We start from the raw sequence: 20671 nt of genomic DNA on the forward strand, positions 1-20671 counted from the left end.
AACCAGCAGAAGATAGACGACTTGGTTTTCTTTACTTTGTTCTCTTTTACTTGAGGGCTTCTCTCGTCATTACTTTGTTTTCTTTCACTTTGCATGATAGACGAGGTTTATCAAACTATGTTCTGGTTGGAAACGAAGGAGAGTGAATACTCACTCAAAACATAAACAAAGAACCATAGTACAAACATCTAAGATAAAGTATCAGTCATGGAGTAATTGCTATATTTTTCTAGTACATCAATGTCAGTCTTTAAAGAAGAGTCTTTCTCGATGCTCATTCATTATGAGTTAAAGATGTTACAGGCAGTGTGGAATCTCAGGATCTCCCGGAATACTGGTTACTAAACTCTGTCTTTCTTTCAAGTAAATTCATGAACTAGTTAACTATTTGGTCCGCATGTGAGGATGAGCTCAAAAACCTAGCAGGAAGAACGACTAATCTGCCCAAGTTTCTTTCACTTATAGGACAACATGGGGGACAAAGAACTAATATTCCTTGTTGTCCTTGAGTTTCCATAAGCAAAAGAATCGCTTCCGGAACTAGCAACCTAATCAAACTCCAAGTTACTATTCCGGGACCTTTGTGTATAAAATATAGGTTGTGCCTTTTCTGTACCAATTATTAATTCCAAGTTTTTGTTCTCATTTTCAAGTAGTTCTTCGATCAACCAAAATGTTCATTCAGTACTGGTGTTTGGTTTTGTGTAGCCCAGCCGAATATATAAATCATTCAAAGGTGGCTGGTGAGGTCCGATCCACCTCTCTAATGGATGATAGAATTCGTAAACAAACCATTAAAAGAAGCATTCAAATTAGAAGGTTGAAAAGGGTCGTATGCCTGGCTGGAAGGGAATTGGATCTTGTTCGACCACTGAGGTGTGATAGAAGAAGAATGGCCTACCTACTAACTATTTGGCTGGGAATTCAACTTTGGTCGGTCAGTAGTAGTAGTACTTAGAGCGGTGGGTTTGATCGCGTGGAGAGTTCCTTCTAAATGATCGTCCCTACCATTAAGATTTACACAAGAAAGTACTCTTCCATTGAGTTATAAACAAAAATGTTGCAAAACAATCTAGCTTCGGCCATGGTTTGTCAAAGCGGACAGTATGGCTAGTATTCCATTAAAGATAAAGAAATGAACAAATTTATGGCGGATACAGGGCCTAAACTCACATGTACAAAGAAAACATGACAGGAAAACCAAATGAGGCAAAAAAGAAGTAACAGTATATAACCCAGCACTAGGTTGAAAAAAAAAAGGTTGATCAGATAGTTCTATTTCTTCCAATAACCCGGGTTTGACGCAAAATTTGGGCAGGGCAACCAGCGCAACCACTGATTACATACTGGAGAGAAACACATAATTCATCTCGCCTTCTTTCGGAAAATTGAACACGAAAGTCCAATTGTTCTTATACTAAAAAATTAGTACTTATCACCTTGCTCTAAAGGTAGAGCCTCTGTCATTAATTTAGAACTGAAACCTCTGAAGTGTGGTTTCTTTCAGATCCATTTGCAGGAGTGTTGTTGAATCGCCTATCAGTGTCCCTTCTGGTTCGAGGTGGAGTTGATGGGGTGGCCGAGACCTGTGATCAGTTGTGGTACAGTGGTTGAGGGGTATATGGTTGTGACCACGTCGGCTATAAAGGGTCTCATGGTGGATTGCTCTTGAACAAACATTGCCGCGACAGCAAGTGCTTGATAGAATCCTCTCACTGGATATTGGCCATGGAGTAATGGGTCATAGCTATCTGCGGAAAATTTCTCTTGTCTTTAGACAAGGAGCGGGCCTGTCACAAAAATAGTCCAAAGGTTCAGAAAAACTTAGATATGCAAATTATTTTCTAGCATAGATTAACAGCTTCTCTTGTTCAAGGAGAAGAAGTTGAGAGAGAGACCATATCGATTATTTTTCGATCTCTGGAACGAAAACCTCTTCACCTAGAGGGTAGTTGTAGAAGTACAAATAAACATAAGATCTATATCTAGAGAATATACCCTAAAGGAGTGAAACACTAGAGCGAGGAATAGGCCTAGAGTTGCTAAACTCAACAATTTTCAGCTTAAGGTATAGAGATTAGTAGCTCAAATCTGTCGATCAAATAATCATACTAAGAGCATACCTATCTCCTAATCATCTGTATAATAAGGGAGGAGGTTCAAGGCATTACTTTTACCTAGAAGTCAAGTAAAAGGAGGAGAGAAATATATAACAAGTACATCGTAAAATAAAGAGAAAAAGTGGAAGGACAAAATGCAACATTCAATAAATAAGCTCATAATGGTACCCTGTATGGCACATGATTGACATTTGATGCAAGCTTGGTTGCCGATTAAATAGAACAGCATCGCCATCTTCTAAATGCGTCTCTAGTACTATACAACCGATTTGAAGAGAATCGGCAGCACGTTTTGGGGGAGCAAATGAGAACAGAGTGCCTGTTACTGGAAAGGGAAAAGTGAGAGATCGCAAGAGGAGGAAATTGCTGTGTCGGTTTCATTGAAAAGCCTAACCGCTTTAAAACATGATATCGCAAAAATCAATATCCTATTGTCTAGTACTCTTTCGGCTAATGTCCAGCAGCATGTGCACCGGTGTTGACACGCAAAAATCACAAATACATGATAAATCCGTCGCTGAAAACATTTTTGGAGGTCATACCCCATGTTACACAGATCATCTCCTTCCCTAATAATTGATGGTAGAATTCATCACAAAATTCAGGAGAGAGAAGAAGCATTCAGATTACAAGATTGAAAAGGGTCATATGCCTGGCAGGCTGGAAATTGTTGGATCTTGTTCAACCACTGAGGTGTGAGAGGTGAACAATGACCCTACCTACTTACTAGTAGTATATGAATTCAACTTTGGTGGGTCATGGGTTTGATCCTTGGAAAGTTCCTTCTAAAATGTTCATCACTTTTGCATACGTCCCTCATACCATTAAGATTTGTTATGGAGCTGTCACCACCTCTCAGACCTTCAGGGAAATTGGGTTCTTACTGCTGACCCTTTGTACACTTTTTCCCATGAAATGTGAATTAGACTTCAAAATATTTCATTTTTATGTCTACCGAGATTTCCATCGAAATTTAATTACTTTTCTCTTAACATTGCCTGAAATAAATTTCAAAATAGTTCAATCGAAATGACTTAAATATTTCATTTTCGTGTTTTCCGAAATTTCTACCAAAATCGAAATTTAATTCCATGATATTTAGTATTTAAGTCTTACTATATACAGGAACGTACTCTTCCATCGAGTTATAAACAAAATGTTATTGTTTTTTTTTTTTTTTCTGAAAAATCGACGACGATCTAAGTTAGTCATTACAACGCATTGATACATCATCAAGATGTGATAAGCACGATAACCACCTACGTTAAACCAATAACTAAAGGGACCTAAACCCCAACATAGAGCCTAATGCCAGACAAACGTATTATCATTTATACTTTAATAACCCAAATTCAATAAACAATGTTAACAGTGTCAACCACTTGGACAACCAAGTGTTGACAACAATTTAACATCAAAGTGAAGGGTTTTATAACCGTAAAGTCAGTGGTTTGCTGAAGCGAAGAAATAAGCAAATTTGTGGTGGAACAAGCAAAAAAGAAGGGCATTTTCATAGATACAAGGCCCCCAAACTCACATGTACAAAGAAAACATGACAGGGAAACCAAATTAGGCAAAAAGGAAATAACAGTATGTAACCTAGCAAGCTAGCACTAGGTTGATGAGAGAGTTCTATTTCTTCCAATAACCCAGGTTTGACGCAAAATTTGGGCAGGACAACCAGTGCAACCACTGTTACATACCCAAGAAAAACATATAATTCATCTGGCCTTCTTTCGGAAGATTGAACAAGAAAATCCAATCGTTCTTATACTCAAAAATTAGTAAATCTTATCACCTTCTCTAAAGGTGGCACCTTTGTCCTTAATTCAGAACTGAGATCTCTGCAGGGCGGTTTCTGTCAGTGTCCCTTCTGGTTCTAGGTGGAGTTGATGGGGCGGCCCGAGACCTGTGAACTGTTTGTGGTTGAGGGGTATATTGTTGTGATGCAAGAAAAGTCAAAGCTGTAACTACGTCAGCTATAAGGGGTCTCATGGTGGGTTGCTCTTGAACACACATTGCCGCGACGGCAAGTGCTTGATACAATCCTCTAACTGGATATTGGCCATGGAGTAATGGGTCAGCCATCTGCGGAAATTTTCTCCTGTCTTTAAACAAGGGGCGGGCCTGAAATCACAAAAATAGTCCAAAGGTTCAGAAAAACTTAGATATGCAAATTATTTTCTAGCATAGATTAGCAGCTTCTCTTGTTCAAGGAGAAGAAGTTGAGAGAGAGACCATATCCTCTTCACCTAGAGGGTAGTTGAAGAAGTATAAATAAACATAAGTCTATATCTAGAGAATATAACCTAAAGGAGCAAAATACTAGTGCGAGGCGTAGGCCTAGAGTTGCTAACTTCAGCAATGTTCAGCTTGAGGTATTGAGATTAGTAGCCTAAATCTTTCGATCAAGTAATCCTACTGAAAGTATACCTATCTCCTTATCATAACATAATATTGTAGCTCTTCCTCTGATTATAAAGATGCAATTAAGAAATATGGATGCCATGAGCTTAGAGTGATGATCTCTATCAATCGTTCATGTATTATAGTGTAGATCAGAAGGACAACTTTTAGCCACATAGAAAGAAATTGATACTCACCCATACTACCAAGTTTTGCTCTCGTTGAGCTTTAGAAATGTCTATTGCTTTCCTCCCTGTAATGATTTCCAAAAGAACGACTCCAAAGCTATAAACATCTGATTTGAGTGTTAGTTGACCAGTCATTGCATATTCCGGTGCACAATATCCGTATGTGCCCATCACCCTCGTGGACACATGGGTGTTATCCCCTACAGGGCCTATTTTCGCCAACCCAAAATCAGACAGTTTTGGAAAGAAGTCCTCCTCGAGTAAGATATTTGAGCATTTTAAATCACGGTATATAACAGGAGGCTTGGCCTTGTCGTGCAAATATTCCAACCCTTTGGCTGCACCAGCTGCTATTTTCATTCTTGTGTTCCAGTCAAATGGTTTTTTATCAGGTGGAAGGTCTGTCAAGATATAAACAACCACACGATGAGAAGACAGAGAGACTAAGATACTAAGAGTGTAGTATATAGACACTCCTTACCATGTAGATGGACGTCCAGAGATCCTAAAGGCATAAACTCATAGACCAAAAGTCTTTGATCACCATCAGCACAATAACCAGTCAGATTAACAAGGTTAGGATGGTGGAGCAGACTTAACATCAAAACTTCGACAAGGAATTCCCTGTTCCCTTGTGTACCTTCACGGTCAAGTTGCTTAATAGCCACAACCTACATATAAACACAAGAACAAGATTCAGGTCACACAACTTATTACAACTTTGCTTCAAATTAGAAAGTGAATCCAATATATCCGAACAAACCTGGTTGGTGCTCTCAATTAGACCTTTATAAACTCTGCCAAAACCTCCTTCGCCTAAAAGATTATCACTCCTAAAGTTATTTGTCGTAGCTGCTAATTCACGAAACGAAAATGTTTGAGCTCCAATATGATCAGAACTCCCATCTTTTGATCCATCTTTGGAACTATCCATGGATCCATCCTTCGATAATTTCCCAGGTACTACATTCACTTTATCTTTATCTAAGTAAACAAATTAACAAATTTATCATCACGACAAAAACCAAAGGAAACAGTCTAAAACATATAACACGATCATCACGATAATTTCCCAGGAAATGTAAAACTTATCAATTATTATCGAAACAAATACCATCAATCAGTATCCAAACAAATAAGAGAAGATAAAAGACAAATTGAACTGTTCCAATCAAACTAGCAAATTCCAGGGTACCCATCATAATCTCATAATCTACTTAAACCTAACTATACCTGATTAAAAGCCTAATTATAAAAGTGAGAACCCTAATTACAATCCAATCGAAAACTATGACCCAATAAACCAGAAATAATGGGTTAAGCAGAATTCAAGAGGTTATGAAATAGGAGATTAAAGTTAATTGATATTGTTCAAAGCTACAAATTCCCACATCATGATCTTAATAATAATGAACAAAAAATGTAACTTTTCTCCCCAAAAAACACAAAAAGCCAACAAACCGACCAAATCAGAAGAAAACAAAAGATACCCTGAGAAAAAAAATTAAACCAATCGTAGTCCAACAAGAAAATGTAATTTGAATCTCTACCAGAAAATAAATACAATACAGAACCCTAGAATCAACACCTCTAAGATCATCAACAACCCAACTTTGATAAAATTAGAAAAAACCCCAAATGGCAAAACATGCAAATAAAAATTTCCCCCCAAAAACCAGGAACTAAGATTAAACCAGAACCCTAGAATCAACACCATTAAGATCATCAACAACCCAACTTTGATCAAATTAGAAAAAACCCAAATGACAAAACATGCAAAATAAAAATTTCCCCCCAAAAACCAGGATTTAAGATTAAACCAGACCCCTAGAATCAACACCTTTAAGATCATCAATAACCCAATTTCAATCGACTTAAAAAAAAACCCAAATGGCAAAACATGCAAATAAAAATTCCCCCCCCCCCCCCCCCCCCCCCCCCCCAAAAAACCAGGAAACGAAGATAAACACAGAACAATAAAAAAGAACAAGGGTTTGAATCACATTGTGGTGTTAAAATTTTGAAAAGAAAACCATTAATCAAAATAATACCTAGAGAAGTGGGTTTGATTTGATGATGATCATCACGCTTGGTCTTTTTTCTAGCTCTATTATGGCTTGATTTACCAGAACAAGGAAACCAACCCATTGCTCAATCACTAATAACTTTCTAGAGTTTAGAGAGAGAAAGAGGTAGAGAGAGTTAATAGTTCTTCCGAATAGATCGAGAGCTCTTTATATGTTCTTCGGAAAACAACTAAAAATGGTTTATTTTAGAATGAATAAATTTGACCATTAGTGAAAAGACATAATACCCTTACTCGTAGACATTAGGTAAGGAAGAAATATTGGTCAATATTAAAGTTATGAAGGTTATATTTGTATATATAAGTTCTTTATCGTCGGAGCTTTTTGTTTGATAGTGAATTTGTCAAACCGCGTTTTTCAGGTGGTGAAAAAGACTCGTATAATTAATTTCTTGAATTAGTAATTTTATTACCTATTAGACACTTAATTTAGTTTAATTAAATACTCCCTATTTGAAAAGCTTTTTTTGTGGAAATTTTGTATATTCTCTTAGATTTTTATTTCTCTTTTCAACAAGAAAATATTGACGAAATATGGGGAATTCCATATTTCACTCAAGGTAAGACTAGGGAATTTTATTGTTGAGTCACTTAAGTTTTTCACACATAAATTATTTGTATTTTAATATTTTTTTTTTTTTAATAATTACCACTTTTAATATTTACATGGACGTAATAGTCATAAACCATTACACGACTTCTATTTATTGTGTTAATTCTAATTTATGTGTGTCTTTACACGTCTGAATTCCACCCGAAGAGTTGTACATAAATTTTGGCTAAGTATTATGTATCTATCGTTCGATAAATTCCACCCGAAGAGTTTTACATAAATTCCAACTGAATATTATGTATTATTTATCAAAAAAAAAAAGGTTGTCAATACAAAGTCTAACCATGGACACTTTATTACATTTTATTTGAAGTTGTTTGTTGTACATCTTTTCTCACAATTTTTTTTTTGAAAGATCTTTTATCACAATTTAGATAGTGTTTTTAGATATTACAAAAGATTACAGTATCTATCATATCATATTACGGATGATAAATACTTCTTTTTTTCCGGCTCTGAATTCGTGAATGGATTTGGCAATGGCAACAAATAAATTATAACTATAAGGTCATGTTTGGCGCGCAGGAATGGAATGTCATTCCCGGGAATCACATTCCCGTAATGCGATTCCTGGGAATCAGATTATTTTGGTTTAATGTTTGGTTCAACCAGGAATAGGAATTCCATTCCCGATGGATTCCTAACTTGTTGTTTGGTTTGTGTATGAATAGGAATGTAAATTTTACGAAAGTCCTGTTATATCCTTTTACTCAAACTACATAAATTATAGGTCAACTTTGTTATATATATTTTAAATAGTATTGTCTATTCAAATTTATAGATATGAAATAATAACGTAATACACTAATTTAAGTTGTATTTAAAGATTTATTTAAAATAAATAAGGTCTCGACTAATTTTTTTAAACGTTATGAAATTGATTTTTAACGAACAAAGAGCAAGAGAGAAGAAAAAAAAAAACTAGAGATATGGAAAGAGAGTTACGTTTGAGCGAGAGAGGGGGTGGGAGAGAGAAAGAGTGTTTGGTATGGTGGTAGTTGAAACCCTAGATTTTTAAATTTTTTTAGTAAAAATATTATGAGAATTCTAATATTTTATCAAGGATTATTTTGTCCAAAAATATTAAATGAAATCATTCCCGGGAATGGGAATCACAAACCCACCCCCCCTCCCTGGGTTTGCTATTACCCCATTTCGGGGGAATCCCATTCCTCCAGGAATAGGATTCCCCCTGCATTCCCGCGAGCCAAACAATAGTCGGGAATGTGATTCCCAGGAATCACATTCCATTCCCACGCGATTCCCGCGTGCCAAACATGGCCTAACATGACTTATTTGCAATCTCTAGAAACTCAAGAACGAGTTAAGAAACACAAGAATGTGCTTGCACGACTAATAACCTTTCCCACAAAGGCAACTCGAGATGCTTCGTTATTATTATGTTTATTACTATTATAATATTATGGGTTATTTCTCAAATGGCCCCCAACTTTGTGACCAGCTTCCCGCCTGGCCCCCTAGATTAGAAAAAATACCCATATGACCCTCTTTTTCCATTATCTTTAACTTTCTGTTACTCTCTCTCCTCCATCACACTTTCTCTCTCTGCCACATCATTTGACCACGCCACATCATCATCTTCTCCGGCAGGGGTCGCCGCCCGGCCAAATTTCTGGCCGGCAACCTTCAATTTTTTTTTTTTTTATTCTCTCTCTCTCTCTAAAAACAAAAAAAAAAAATTTTTTTTAACTCTCTTTCTACAGATCTAGAGAGAGCAGATCCATTGAAGGTGTGCGAACAGATCCATTGAAGGTCTGTGAACAGACCTTCAATGGAGCTATCTCTCTCTAGATCTGTAGAGAGAGAGAGTTAAAAAAAAAATTAGTTTTTTGAGAGAGAGAGAATAAAAAAAAATTGAAGGTCGCCGGCCGGAAATTTGGCCTGCCGACGACCCCTGCCGGAGAAGATGATGATGTGGCGTGGTCAAATGATGTGGCAGAGAGAGAAAATGAGATGGAGGAGAGAGAGTAACGGTAAGTTAAAGATAACGGAAAACGGGAGTCATATGGATATTTTTGCTAATCTAGGGGGCCAGGCAGGAAGCTGGTCACAAAGTTGAGGGCCATTTGGGAAATAACTCTAATATTATTATTAGAACTTACTTTTCTTTTTTTTGTTGAAAGTATTATTAAAACTTACTTGTTCTATCTCATTTTAAAATAAGTGTTGGAGACATAATAACTTGATTGAATAGCTTAGAAAATCGAATATTTTGTGTAAACATTAGGATAAAGATTACAAAACAAAATAAGGATTAACAAAGTCAGATTTTATCCAAATGAGCTCCATGTGATCGGATACAAATCAATATTGGAACTCACATTACGAGATAGTTAATTTGTATTAGAATCTCATTAACACTAGTCATCATATTAGAAAATTGGTAATTGTTGGGACACGTTACTGAGATTAAACCATTCATTTAAAATTATGAAAGGTCAATTTGATTAAACAAAATAGGTTTAGTGGCTTAAGATTAAACATAAATTTGGAACTCTAATTTCTCTAACTATATACATATACGTGTCTCAGGTACCACCGTTTACTTTATAAAGTAATATTTAAGAACATTATTGTTTATCTTCCTTTTGTCGGATGAGTAGGTTAAGGGTTGATACCACGAAGTTGTGACTAAGCAGGTTTAGTCTAAGATTTCGTCTGACAAACAAAAGTAAAAGAACTGTTGCTTCTAGTTGAAGTACTTTTGCTTTAATAAAATATAAAAATCTGAGAAGTACACTTGGCAAAATAGTTACTTGTAAGTAAAAAAAGTCAAAAAGTTAGTTTGACAACATTGTTTACTTTTCTATTTTTTTTCATTTTTTTTTTTTTTTTTTCGTAAAGATAATTTTTACGTTTCCTTCAAGAATTTATGATGACTATTGTGGGAAAGGTGGTGGTGGTGGTGGTGGAGGTATGGTTTTGGTAGTTGAGGTGTGGCGGGAGAGATGGCAGTATGGTGGTGGTGCTTTGAGGTGTTGTGGTGGTTATGGTGTGGTAATGGTGGTGGAGGTACATTGGTGGTGTTGTGGTAGTGATGGTATGGTGGTGGTGGTGGAAGTGTGGTGGTGGTGGCGGGGATATGGTAATTAATGGTGGAGGCTTGGTGATGGTGGTGGTTGTGGTGGAGGTGGAGGTCCGGTGTCGGTGGTGGAGGTTTGGTGAAGGTGGTGGTGATGGAGGCATGACGATGGTGGTGGTGATGGAGGCGTGACGATGGTGGTGGTGGTGCAAATTTGTATTGTAGTGGAGGCGAGCTGAAGTAGATAAAAAAAAAAATAGTCAAGTAACATTCATGAATGCACATAAGTAACTTAATTTTAAAGTCAAAAGTAAAAAAATTTAACTTCAAATGAAACTCAAATTTTAACTTAAGTAAAGTCAAAACTTTTTACATCAACAGACTAACTTTTTAATATTTTTACTTAAATAAGTAAAAGAATTACTTATTTGTGTGCTACCAAACGACACCTAAACTCGTATATAGAATAGTCAAAGAGTCATGTGCAGTAGAGTGGAGTTTGTTACAAAATCAATGGGGATATCTTATTTGTATTTCAAATCTAGGTCGTGGTTTTGGAGAATAAAAAAAATCTCCAGAACATAAAGATTTAGTAAATAAATATTGACGTAGGAGACGTATTCTCCTTTTAATCCAAAAATTGACCTAATCAAACATTGCTCCCTAATCTTCACATTCTCTCTCTCTCTCTCTCGTTTTCTCACTCTCACAATTTCTCTCTCTCGGTCTCTTACTCTCTCTATCTTCCACTGTTTCTCTCTTTCTCGTTTTCTCACTCTCACAATTTCTCTCTCTCGTTCTCTTACTCTCTCTATCTCTAAGTGTTTCTCTCTCGCTCAATGTTTACCTCTCGATCTTTATTTCCCTCACTTTCTCATACAGACACAATTCTGGTGAAGATAAGTATTCCCTTTGTCAGAATCAGACTTCGAGGAGGGCTTATGGCGAAACCCTCCTCGATGTCTCATTCGTTCCAGACGAAGGGGATCCCGGCGAAGGAGGCATTCCCTTCGCTGAAGCTGTCAGAGAGAGGGAGAAATCGTGAGAGAGAGAGAGAGAGAGAGAGAGAGAGAGAGATGTCGATGGAGAAAAAGAGAAAGTGTCCTAGAGAGAGAATCAAACAGCGAGAGAAATGGTGAGAAAGAGGAGAGACCGAGAGAGGACAACAATGAGTGAGAGAGAAGAAGAGAATAGAGAGAAGAGGTTGCAACGGTGGTCGAAATGGTGGTGGCGGTGAAGGTGATAGAGAAGATGAAGATTGGGAGGGCAATGTTTGATGAAGTTAATTTTTTGGCTAAAAATAATATACTTCTGAAATTGAACAAAAAAAATATAGATTCCCTAAAGAATTTATTTCCCAAAGACTTTTTTTTACGCTCCAAAGGCCCGACATAAATTTATCTACGGGTGCGGATTTGGTTACTTAAGTTCATAACTCAAATTTTGTTATGGCCAAAACAGTATTTATGTGGTGTAGGTTTTGTGAAATGGGCTACTGAACTCCAATATTCAAAGAAAGTCTTTGAAACAGAAACCCCCTAGTTACTGACCCAACCAGCTTGAGGAAAACACATATAATTGGATATCGAAAACACTCAAAGATATCATAGGAGCTCAAAAGTTATTTCTTTTTAGTCTCTTTTACTTAAGAGCAACATATGTTTTAGCTCGAATAACACTAACACAAACTTCGTTTATAGTTTGGATTTTATATTTATATCCCGTTTTTTTGTTTCTATAAAACACAACTTTTGTGTTGCAGCAAATGTTTTAACTCGAATAACCTATCACAAACTTCGCTTATAGTTTGGACTTTATATTTATATCCCATCTTTTTTTCTATGAAAACAACTCGTGTTGCAACAAAAAAATTTGTGGTGATATTTCTCATTTTTTTTTTTTTTTTTTTTTTTTGGAAGTATGATATTTCTCATTTGTCTTCCATAAAAGATAGGGTTAATTCCGTGTTGATCCCCAACTTGTGACCAACTTACTGTTTTGGCCTCTGTAAGTGTCTGTTAGTTCTATTTGGCCCCTAAACGCAAAAACAATTTCAACTTTTTTCCAATTTTTCACAAAAGACGCACATCATTCTTCTCGAGGAGTGTTAAAGACGCCCTCTATTTCTTTTAAAGGCGACCATTTCCTTTTTCCTCTGTACTCCTATTCCCCTCAAAAAATTTCATAGTGAAGGGGCGCCTATAAAACTTCTCAAGTTCTTATTCATTGAGAACACAATCGCGCCTGGAGTTGTTCTTCTTCTTTTCTCACATTCTCTCTCTATTTTCTTTCTTTCTTCTACGTTTACATTCCCACAGTTACTTTCCCATCTCAAAACCCTAGACTTTTGCGTACTTCACTCTCTGTTTTTTAGAGCAGCAGAGGAAGAAATGGAACAATCTCTGAACCTACTTGACGAAGCCCTAGTTCTCGTATCGTCTTCTCCACCAGGACGAGTCATTCTGATAGAAGATCAAGTTGAAACAAGCGGAGCTTTCGTTCTTCATCATCTTATCAAACGTACTTTCTCCCTTGACAATTCTAGTGTTGTCATCTTCGTCGCACTTTCACACCCTTTCTCTCACTACGAACGCATTCTAAGAAAACTCGTAAGTTTCTTCTTCTTCTTCTACTTCTTCCTTCTCAATTGAGTTGTACAAAAATCACACTTTTATGAAACCCTAGAAATGGGTCAGGTTCTTCTATGATCAATCATCAATAGTTAGCCAGGTAACCTTTTTTTGTTTAATTAACTAATTGTAGATTCATTGACCTAATTTGTGTTAATAATTAGGGATGCAATGTGGTTGCACAAAGGGAAAATAATAGATTCATTTTCTTTGACATGCTAAATCTTCAATGTCCAGGTGAGAATATCAGGTAAACTTTTTCTTTTTCTCCAATGAATTACTTTTAGTCTATGTTTCTTGAGCGGGGAAAGGAATCCGATTACCAGAAATAGCAATCCCATTATGTGATCATAGTAATCGCAATGCCTTACTATATTGTCTGGTTTAGTTGGGAATAGGATTAGTAGAGATTGATTGTGAGAATAGTCCCACATCGGAGAAGGGCGACCTTAGTAACCAAGAATATATTGTCTAGGTCCTCTCCACTCGTTGTCAATTGGTTTTGAGTTGGATGAACCACAAACTTAACATTGATTTTATCGCTAGGTTATCTGATTTACGACTCTTAAGGGAAAGAGATTTGAAACCTACCCATGGGTTTGCGATTCCTCCTCGTAGGCAGAAACTATGATTCTGGTAGTCGCATTTCATTCCCGTGTCAAAGATGGTCTTATAGAGTAATCTATAGTTGATTTTAGTTTGAGTTTCCAATATATGATACAAATTTTCACTTTGATTTTGTTCATGTTTAGATGGGAATGAAGGTGGACTTATTGATCTATATCGGAAACTCGAGAAAGCAGTGACAGTTAGTGCCTCAGCCTTACCTGAGCAGAAAAGACCCATCACTATTATGATAGATGATATATCTCTTTTGGAGGTGGCTGCTAATGGTTCTTCAAATCATGTCTTAGATTTTCTGCATTATTGCCATACCTTAACCTCAGAAAATGTAAGATTCAGACCTTTTAACTATTCTTTTCGAACCTTTGACTCTTAGTAATACTCTTCTATTCTTGATTTATACAGGGCTGCTCCCTTGTTATATTGAATCATAATGATATCTATTCAAATATGATCGGCCCATCACTAACCTTACAAATGGAATACTTCGCCGACATTGTAATAAAGACAGAGCCTCTATCCACTGGTCTTGCTGCTGATGTGCACGGACAGGTAGGTTGTGTATGTATGTATATATATATATATATATATATAATGTGTTTTACCAAATCCTTCAAGTTTAATCTATTTCATCGTATTTTAATCTGCCTTTGACCGAAGCTTAAGTATATAAGAGACTATGCAACCCTTTCATGCCAGATCCTAATAATTTGAGATTCTTTACTTGACACAGTTTAAATGCTCTACTTAGTTCCATCTTTGTGAAGCACACATAGGTTGGGTGGTAACATGTATGTCTCTCCCTTTCGGAGATCAGAGTTTGGATTATATATATCTATAAAAGCATCCATTTCCTGTGGTTTTGCAACAAACAACAGTCTCCAAAATTTATCGTGTGATAAACATTCATTATTTGATACTTAACGAAGTTCAGATTTCTCCAATCTATATAGTTTTCTGATGAATTCTTGTCATCATTTTCGCATTTTGCAGCTTACAGTTTTGAACAAGGGAACAGTTGATGGCAGTGGGAGTGTAAGGAGCAAGTTACATAATTTCCACTTCAAGGTAAAAGAAAATAGTGTGGAGTACTTCTATCCTGGGAGTAGGACTTGAACCGTTGAAGCACAAAATTGAACACCTATAAATTACAGATTCCGACAATTAAGTCCTCTTCGTAAAAATTTCATTTCTATGTTCACATTTATTTTAAGGCTATGAGAGAATCGTGTCTTAATGTCGTAAGACGGTCATTGAGAATATCTTGTATGTACAATTTAACGACACATTATTAAAGGACTAGAGAAGTTCTCAGGTTTTGTTTTACCATACTAACTTCGATATTGAACTTGATACTTTAAAAGATATATTTCTTTTCAACAAAAAACTTCGATATTGAACCTTTTTTTTTTTGCTAAACGATATTGAACTTGATATTTCAAATATTTCACTGCCTGAAATTTGAGGAAGTGTAGCAGTACTACTAGTTATCAAAGGTAAAACACCCCATTATATAAAACAACATAGGTTTAAAGATTATAGCTTCTTAAAATTATTACATCATACTAACAAGGTCTTGACTTTAATCATCACTAATAATACCAACACCTTACCTTGTTAATAGTATTAACAACACTATTTTTAAGACAAGTTCACAAGTCCCTTAGCAATAGATATTAAAAAATCTAGTTGTTCTCCAACATCCAATTCACATAGAGTGATAATCTCATATACATAAATCCACACTAACCTGGAACAAGCATAGGGTTAGCTGTTTTCCTCTCGGCTTTTGTGTTTATAGACTGCCTGTCTCACAAACTGTCCACGAACCCTAGGTCGTTGCTCTGCTAGTTTCTTCCTACTCTGATATCGAACCTGATCCAACAACAGAAACAAAAGCCATGGTGGTGAATCCAAGTTCTTGTTTAGGTTTTCAGCATGGAATCATAAGAGAGCAACATAATGTCACTAACAAGTAAACTGTGACCGTTTCCACATCGGTTAACATATGAACAGTAGCTCGACGATTAAACATGCCCTTTAATTCATACTTTGACGAACATAATGTAGTATAACACGTCACGTGAACCTCTATATAGCAAAGCAGAAGACAACCTTTTTGTAATTTATATGGATTTCAACCACGCGATGTAGTTATGCTAATGCTCTCTTTTTCCTAGATGTTTTTTTGAATCTTCTTTTTGTTGTAATTCACTATTATATCCTATACATTAACGAAAATGCATCAACAGAGACAGGGCATATACCTTTTTCTCAAAGCACCTATCCTTTCTCTTCTGACGAAATTTGTTCAAGGCAGCTTCTCTTCGTGCAAATCGGTTTGGCTCAACCGAGTTCCCGCTTCCACTAGCTCCACCTGCTTCAGTCTTCCCATTATCACTTTCGATGCCCATTCCATCAACGTTTGCAGCTTTGCTGCTTCTATTCTGCAAATTGCTTGCATGGTTGCTACCTGAAACACTCCCATTCAAACTATAGTTTCCACCGTTACCTTCAACAGCTCCAAATACATTGGAAGATCCACATTGTACATCACTTGTTCCGACATTCAATGACACATCATCACCCTCTGGTGGTGGTTGCTGCTGTTGTTTGTCCTTAACATGGTAGTGGTGGTGGTGGTAGTGGTGATGGTGGTGTTGGACTTGGACCTGCTGATGTGATCCTCTTGGTTGTGAGATCACCTTTGTAGTTACAACAGTATCAGCCTTTTGGGGCGTATTGATAGGAGGACATGTATGACCACTTTGCGCCGGTGGTTTGGAGGCAGACGGGGTTAGGCGTCTAGCTGTCGAGATGGCTGCTGATTTGTCACTGATAGCTTCTGGTTTGGTGCAGATATTTTTAGTGGTGGAGCCCATGTCGTTGTTGTTGCTACTTCCATTCGACTTTTGATGGTAGAGAGACTCTGCTTTCATGGCATCAGAGCTATTATCAACTGGTGAACAGCTTCCGACATTTCCAGTCGGAGCCTGGTTAGCAGTACAACCCATGTTGTACCTGCACAGTAACAAATAACACATTTAAAAATCCTATCACACTTGATAGAGTTGTGTTAGGCATACCACAATAGCTGGATACATGACGTGGAGGGGTGATACGTGGCATGCCACATCAATGATGCCGTGTACATGTAAGCTGCTGTATCATGGCACACCATTACTCTAGTTTGAATTGTTCTTAAACACAAAGTAGACACTCATTGTCTTGATACCTTGAGAAGGCTGAAACATCTGAATGTCTCAAGACATTTCGTTCATCATGAGCGTCGTTCCCAACATCTCCAGATCCTCTTAGCCTCTTCAGACACAGCTCAAGAGACGGTATTTCTTCAGTATCAGAGGTGGTCTTATCCTTGATTTCAAAGGGCTTCAAGAGGCCTTGTGGAGCCTCTGCGAAACCAGTTTCTACAGCGGGATCTACACAATTGCTGATTAAAGATATTTTATCTGCAGTAGCTAGGGTCCTCACTTCCCCAGACAGAATCCCTCTGTCGAGTTCAAGAGCTCTTTCATTTGACCTTACAGAGCCTTTGCCAAGATCTATGAAGGGCAGCTTATCCTGATTCATTAGGTCGGGGTGGACCTTTTCACTTGAATTTTCGTTCTGCAAGTTTTGATTCCCTGGTACTCCAATCTTCAAATCCTTGCCCATTTGAACTTCTTCTGATAAATGAAATATAAAAAGCAGCCAGAATAAAAATTGTAATCACAACTTACGGCCATAATAACAATATCCGTATACTTCCAAGGCATACCATGCGATTCTTCATCCTGTTCCTCCCGTTCTCTTGTCGTGGCAGAAACCCTTTCTCTACGAGATCCTTCATGTTTTAGAAGGATAGCCTGTGCAGATGCGCTATCCGGGCATGAAGAGTACGCCTGCAGGCTGCCAATGTCCACTGCTCTTTTGGTCCAGGAGCTCTAGAATGTTAGAGGACAATAAGTATTTATCAGAAACTAGCCATTTTCGAGCAACTTTGATTATCTACCGTACAAGCATAAGACAAGACTGACGAAAGTTCGATTCTCATTTTTCTTTGTACTATTTTGAACTACTATCACATGATATTTATTAATAGTTCACAAGTGAACACCATAAAAGAATGAAAGTTCAAGCTTGATCAATTGGCCACACAGTCAAAACATACATCCAAGAGTACAAAAATTAAAACAAAACGTTGTTCAGAAAAAAAAAATGAATTTACCTGGGTGCCACTTCCATTGTCACTTTCATCTGCGGCCCCTTCAGTACTTCCATTGTCATTCTCATTGTTGCTGCCAGTATCGTTGTCAGACCCTTCAACACTCTCTACCTTTGTAGATCTTTTAGACTGTGTACCACTTTCACTTCCACTACCACTAGACTATGAAAGTAATAATAATGATTGATAAGTTAAAACGAAAAGAAACAAGAGCAATCTTAGGCCAATAACTAATAACTAGTAAAGCAACAATTACAACATTTTTTTTTTCTGAAACTGAGTTCTGAACTTGATAAGGGATGAGGGAAAGAAAAATGCTAGAGGAACTTGGGCCTCGTAAATGAAACGAGTTCTAAACTTGATATTGTTTTTTTGAAACTTAAAACGAGTTCTAAACTTGATATTGTTCTTACGACCGAAAATTGGTTTTTCAGTACGTTAAAGGGGATAGCCTAACCGAGCCTATGTAATTGTGATTCATTTGCCTATGAAAGTTGACCGGAGGCCAAAGCTGCAATTTGTTCATGCTATAGAATCTCATATCTGGGTGAAAATGATATTGCAACTCACACTGTGGCATCTTCTCCAAACATGTTGCCAAAGGTTTTTAAGCTCATTTTTTCGAATTGGCTTCACTAGAAAATCAACTGCACCCTTTGACAAACACTTAAAGACAATACCCATAGAATCATGGGATGACATCACTGCATCAAAAAACTCATCAGGGAGAGCAGTCAGATGTATCACAAAAATGTGAACAAAGAGCCTTATTACTTCTGCAAAGTGATCGAACAAGTTACGAAAAAATACTTACTAATCACAGGAATGTTCTTGCTATAATCATGGTTCATTATCTTGTATAGAAGACCAATGCCAGACAGGCAAGGCATGACCACCTCTGTTAAGACAAGATCAATGTGATTTTTCGGGTCTTGTAGAATTTTCCAAGCTTGCACACCATTTTCGGCAGCACTAACTGCAAATCACCATCATGTAACTAGGTAAATGACATTATGACATAGACAACCTAAAATTCATCTTTTTTTCTTTAGAAGTAATTGGTAGTATATGTCAAGAATAAGCTACAAACCTTCATAACTACAATTACGAAGCAGTGCGCTGACTATGTGGCGTGTACAGTCATCGTTTTCTACTAGTAGAACCTTAAGTGATCGAAGAGGTAGAAACCTCTCCCAACAAACCACTGGGCCAGGAGGCTGTGGCTGCAGCTTCTCCGGTCCATCCAGAGTACGGGTAGTCATTTGACTTTCACAACGAATAGCTTTTGAGACCTCATGAATCTTTGAGTTACCTTCCTCAGATAAACCCCTCCTATGATTTCCAACTCCATCCCTAACTTCCTTATGCCCCAACCCCTTCTCTCCAGTACTAACAGTGTTCACTGGACTACTCTTCATCAACAAGATACAAAAATGTAACGAAAGAGCTAGATTGGTAGATGCCGTACAGAACAAGAAAACTCACACATTCTATTGTCTTCAAGAGACCATCTTTCTCAAACACAAACTTTCAACCTAATAACAAACTCTTATAAACTATCAATTAGAGAGATTAAGTATTCACAAACAGAGTAGAGTAGATCTAAAGTGAGAGAAATACAGATCATCTCTTACTAATCATCTACGAAATTAATCTGCACAAAAATAACTCCATATTAGTAACCTTCTCCATAGAATCCGAACTAACTTCCAACAATTCAAACCCTAAAATCGATTAACATACAAAATTTTAACTGCTAAAACGATGAAATCAATTCACACTTTGATGAATTATAACAAAGACATCAAAGACAGGTACGTTTTTTCCTTCTTTTATTAAATAATAACAAACCTAACACAATTTCTTACACGAATAATACCTTTTTAACTCCATTAATGAAGCTGGAAGCAGCAATCATAAGTTAGTTCAAGCATAAAAGACGAATAATAACGCAAACAGGCAAACAGCATATTAGAACCACAAGAAATTAGGGCAAATGTTTGAATTGTTGATCGTGAATTTTACAAGCGAATTAGGTATTCTTATTTTATAGAGAGAGAGAGAGTCTACAGGTTGGCTGGTGGAGAAAGAAAACAGTGACACTGAAGGAGATATTATAGAGGAGGGAAATGTGGATGACGTGGAACAAATGATGGTCTGAAAACGTCCAGCTAGTGCAAGTAGGACGAGGGATTATCTGACGTGGGAGAAATGATTGGCTGAGGTGTACAAAATCTAAAGCGGGTCGCTCGAGTGATTCTCCAGATCTGAATTGATATCCTTGCTTACTTGGCAATACCCTTGGCTCAGCTGAAGGTCTTGTTGGTTGCCTCCCGAATCGCGTATACTTCTTTGCCCGAAACAGCCCTAACTTTCTGTCGTTTTCAAAGTTTCAGCACTACACAAGCCCTAGGTCCGACTTCGAACTACATTATGGGCGGTGTATTTTTCCATCCCCACTTGTATCTCTATCTCATTAGTCGGAGGAGCTGGCCAGGAAGAATTCAAACAGAAAAAATGTTTTTACTAGCACTCTTTGAATTTTGTTCGTCTACACATTTCGATTCGATTTAAACAAGGATATTTACTAGACATATCAGAGACGGATCGAAGGGGTGTCAGGGTGTGCGACCGCAACCCCCGAATCGTCCCAAAAGATTTTAGTTGTAGTCCTTTAAAAATCGAAGGGGTTTTGTTACAATCCCATTCGAAGCAAATGAACAAAAATTCGTAACA

The 20671-nt window shown here is 37.1% G+C and overlaps 3 protein-coding genes and 1 long non-coding RNA gene across 12 annotated transcripts; 1 reads left to right on the forward strand and 3 right to left on the reverse strand.

Moving 5' to 3' along the window:
• Positions 1-1063: 1063 nt before the first annotated feature.
• On the reverse strand, positions 1064-2493 carry LOC147546281 (uncharacterized). The gene is made up of 2 exons (XR_015223384.1): positions 2289-2493; positions 1064-1790 (listed from the first exon to the last, which is right to left on the reverse strand). It is a non-coding gene; the product is annotated as an uncharacterized LOC147546281 (long non-coding RNA).
• A 1103-nt stretch (positions 2494-3596) lies between these two features.
• Positions 3597-6971, reverse strand: LOC147546282 (putative serine/threonine-protein kinase PBL7). Its single transcript, XM_086634600.1, has 5 exons — positions 6766-6971; positions 5478-5698; positions 5196-5385; positions 4724-5115; positions 3597-4247 (listed from the first exon to the last, which is right to left on the reverse strand). Exons 1-5 carry the CDS (start codon positions 6860-6862, stop codon positions 3945-3947), a joined length of 1203 nt encoding a protein of 400 aa, XP_086490726.1. The 5' UTR covers positions 6863-6971; the 3' UTR covers positions 3597-3944.
• A 5703-nt stretch (positions 6972-12674) lies between these two features.
• Positions 12675-15036, forward strand: ELP6 (elongator protein 6). The gene is made up of 5 exons (XM_086633485.1): positions 12675-13065; positions 13251-13323; positions 13839-14038; positions 14116-14262; positions 14704-15036. The coding sequence occupies exons 1-5, from the start codon at positions 12847-12849 to the stop codon at positions 14824-14826; spliced, it is 762 nt and encodes a 253-aa protein (XP_086489611.1). The 5' UTR covers positions 12675-12846; the 3' UTR covers positions 14827-15036.
• Positions 15037-15207: 171 nt separating this feature from the next.
• LOC147546284 (two-component response regulator-like PRR37) lies at positions 15208-20352 on the reverse strand. 9 transcript variants are annotated; one of them, XM_086633480.1, is made up of 9 exons: positions 19815-20352; positions 19026-19589; positions 18750-18911; positions 18506-18639; positions 17939-18097; positions 17489-17654; positions 16946-17393; positions 15978-16731; positions 15208-15585 (listed from the first exon to the last, which is right to left on the reverse strand). In XM_086633480.1, exons 2-9 carry the CDS (start codon positions 19351-19353, stop codon positions 15478-15480), a joined length of 2259 nt encoding a protein of 752 aa, XP_086489606.1. In that variant the 5' UTR covers positions 19354-19589; positions 19815-20352; the 3' UTR covers positions 15208-15477. The 9 variants fall into 9 exon arrangements, with proteins under 9 accessions (XP_086489606.1, XP_086489601.1, XP_086489602.1 ...); XM_086633475.1 differs by having other exon boundaries at positions 16946-17396; XM_086633476.1 differs by having other exon boundaries at positions 16946-17396; positions 19026-19637; positions 19754-20022.
• Between the last annotated feature and the right edge of the window lie 319 nt (positions 20353-20671).

This window comes from Eschscholzia californica, unplaced genomic scaffold, assembly GCF_041429995.1.
Source record: "Eschscholzia californica isolate CP2 unplaced genomic scaffold, dmEscCali1.0.p SCAF_4, whole genome shotgun sequence".
In the NCBI taxonomy this organism is placed as follows: domain Eukaryota; kingdom Viridiplantae; phylum Streptophyta; class Magnoliopsida; order Ranunculales; family Papaveraceae; genus Eschscholzia; species Eschscholzia californica.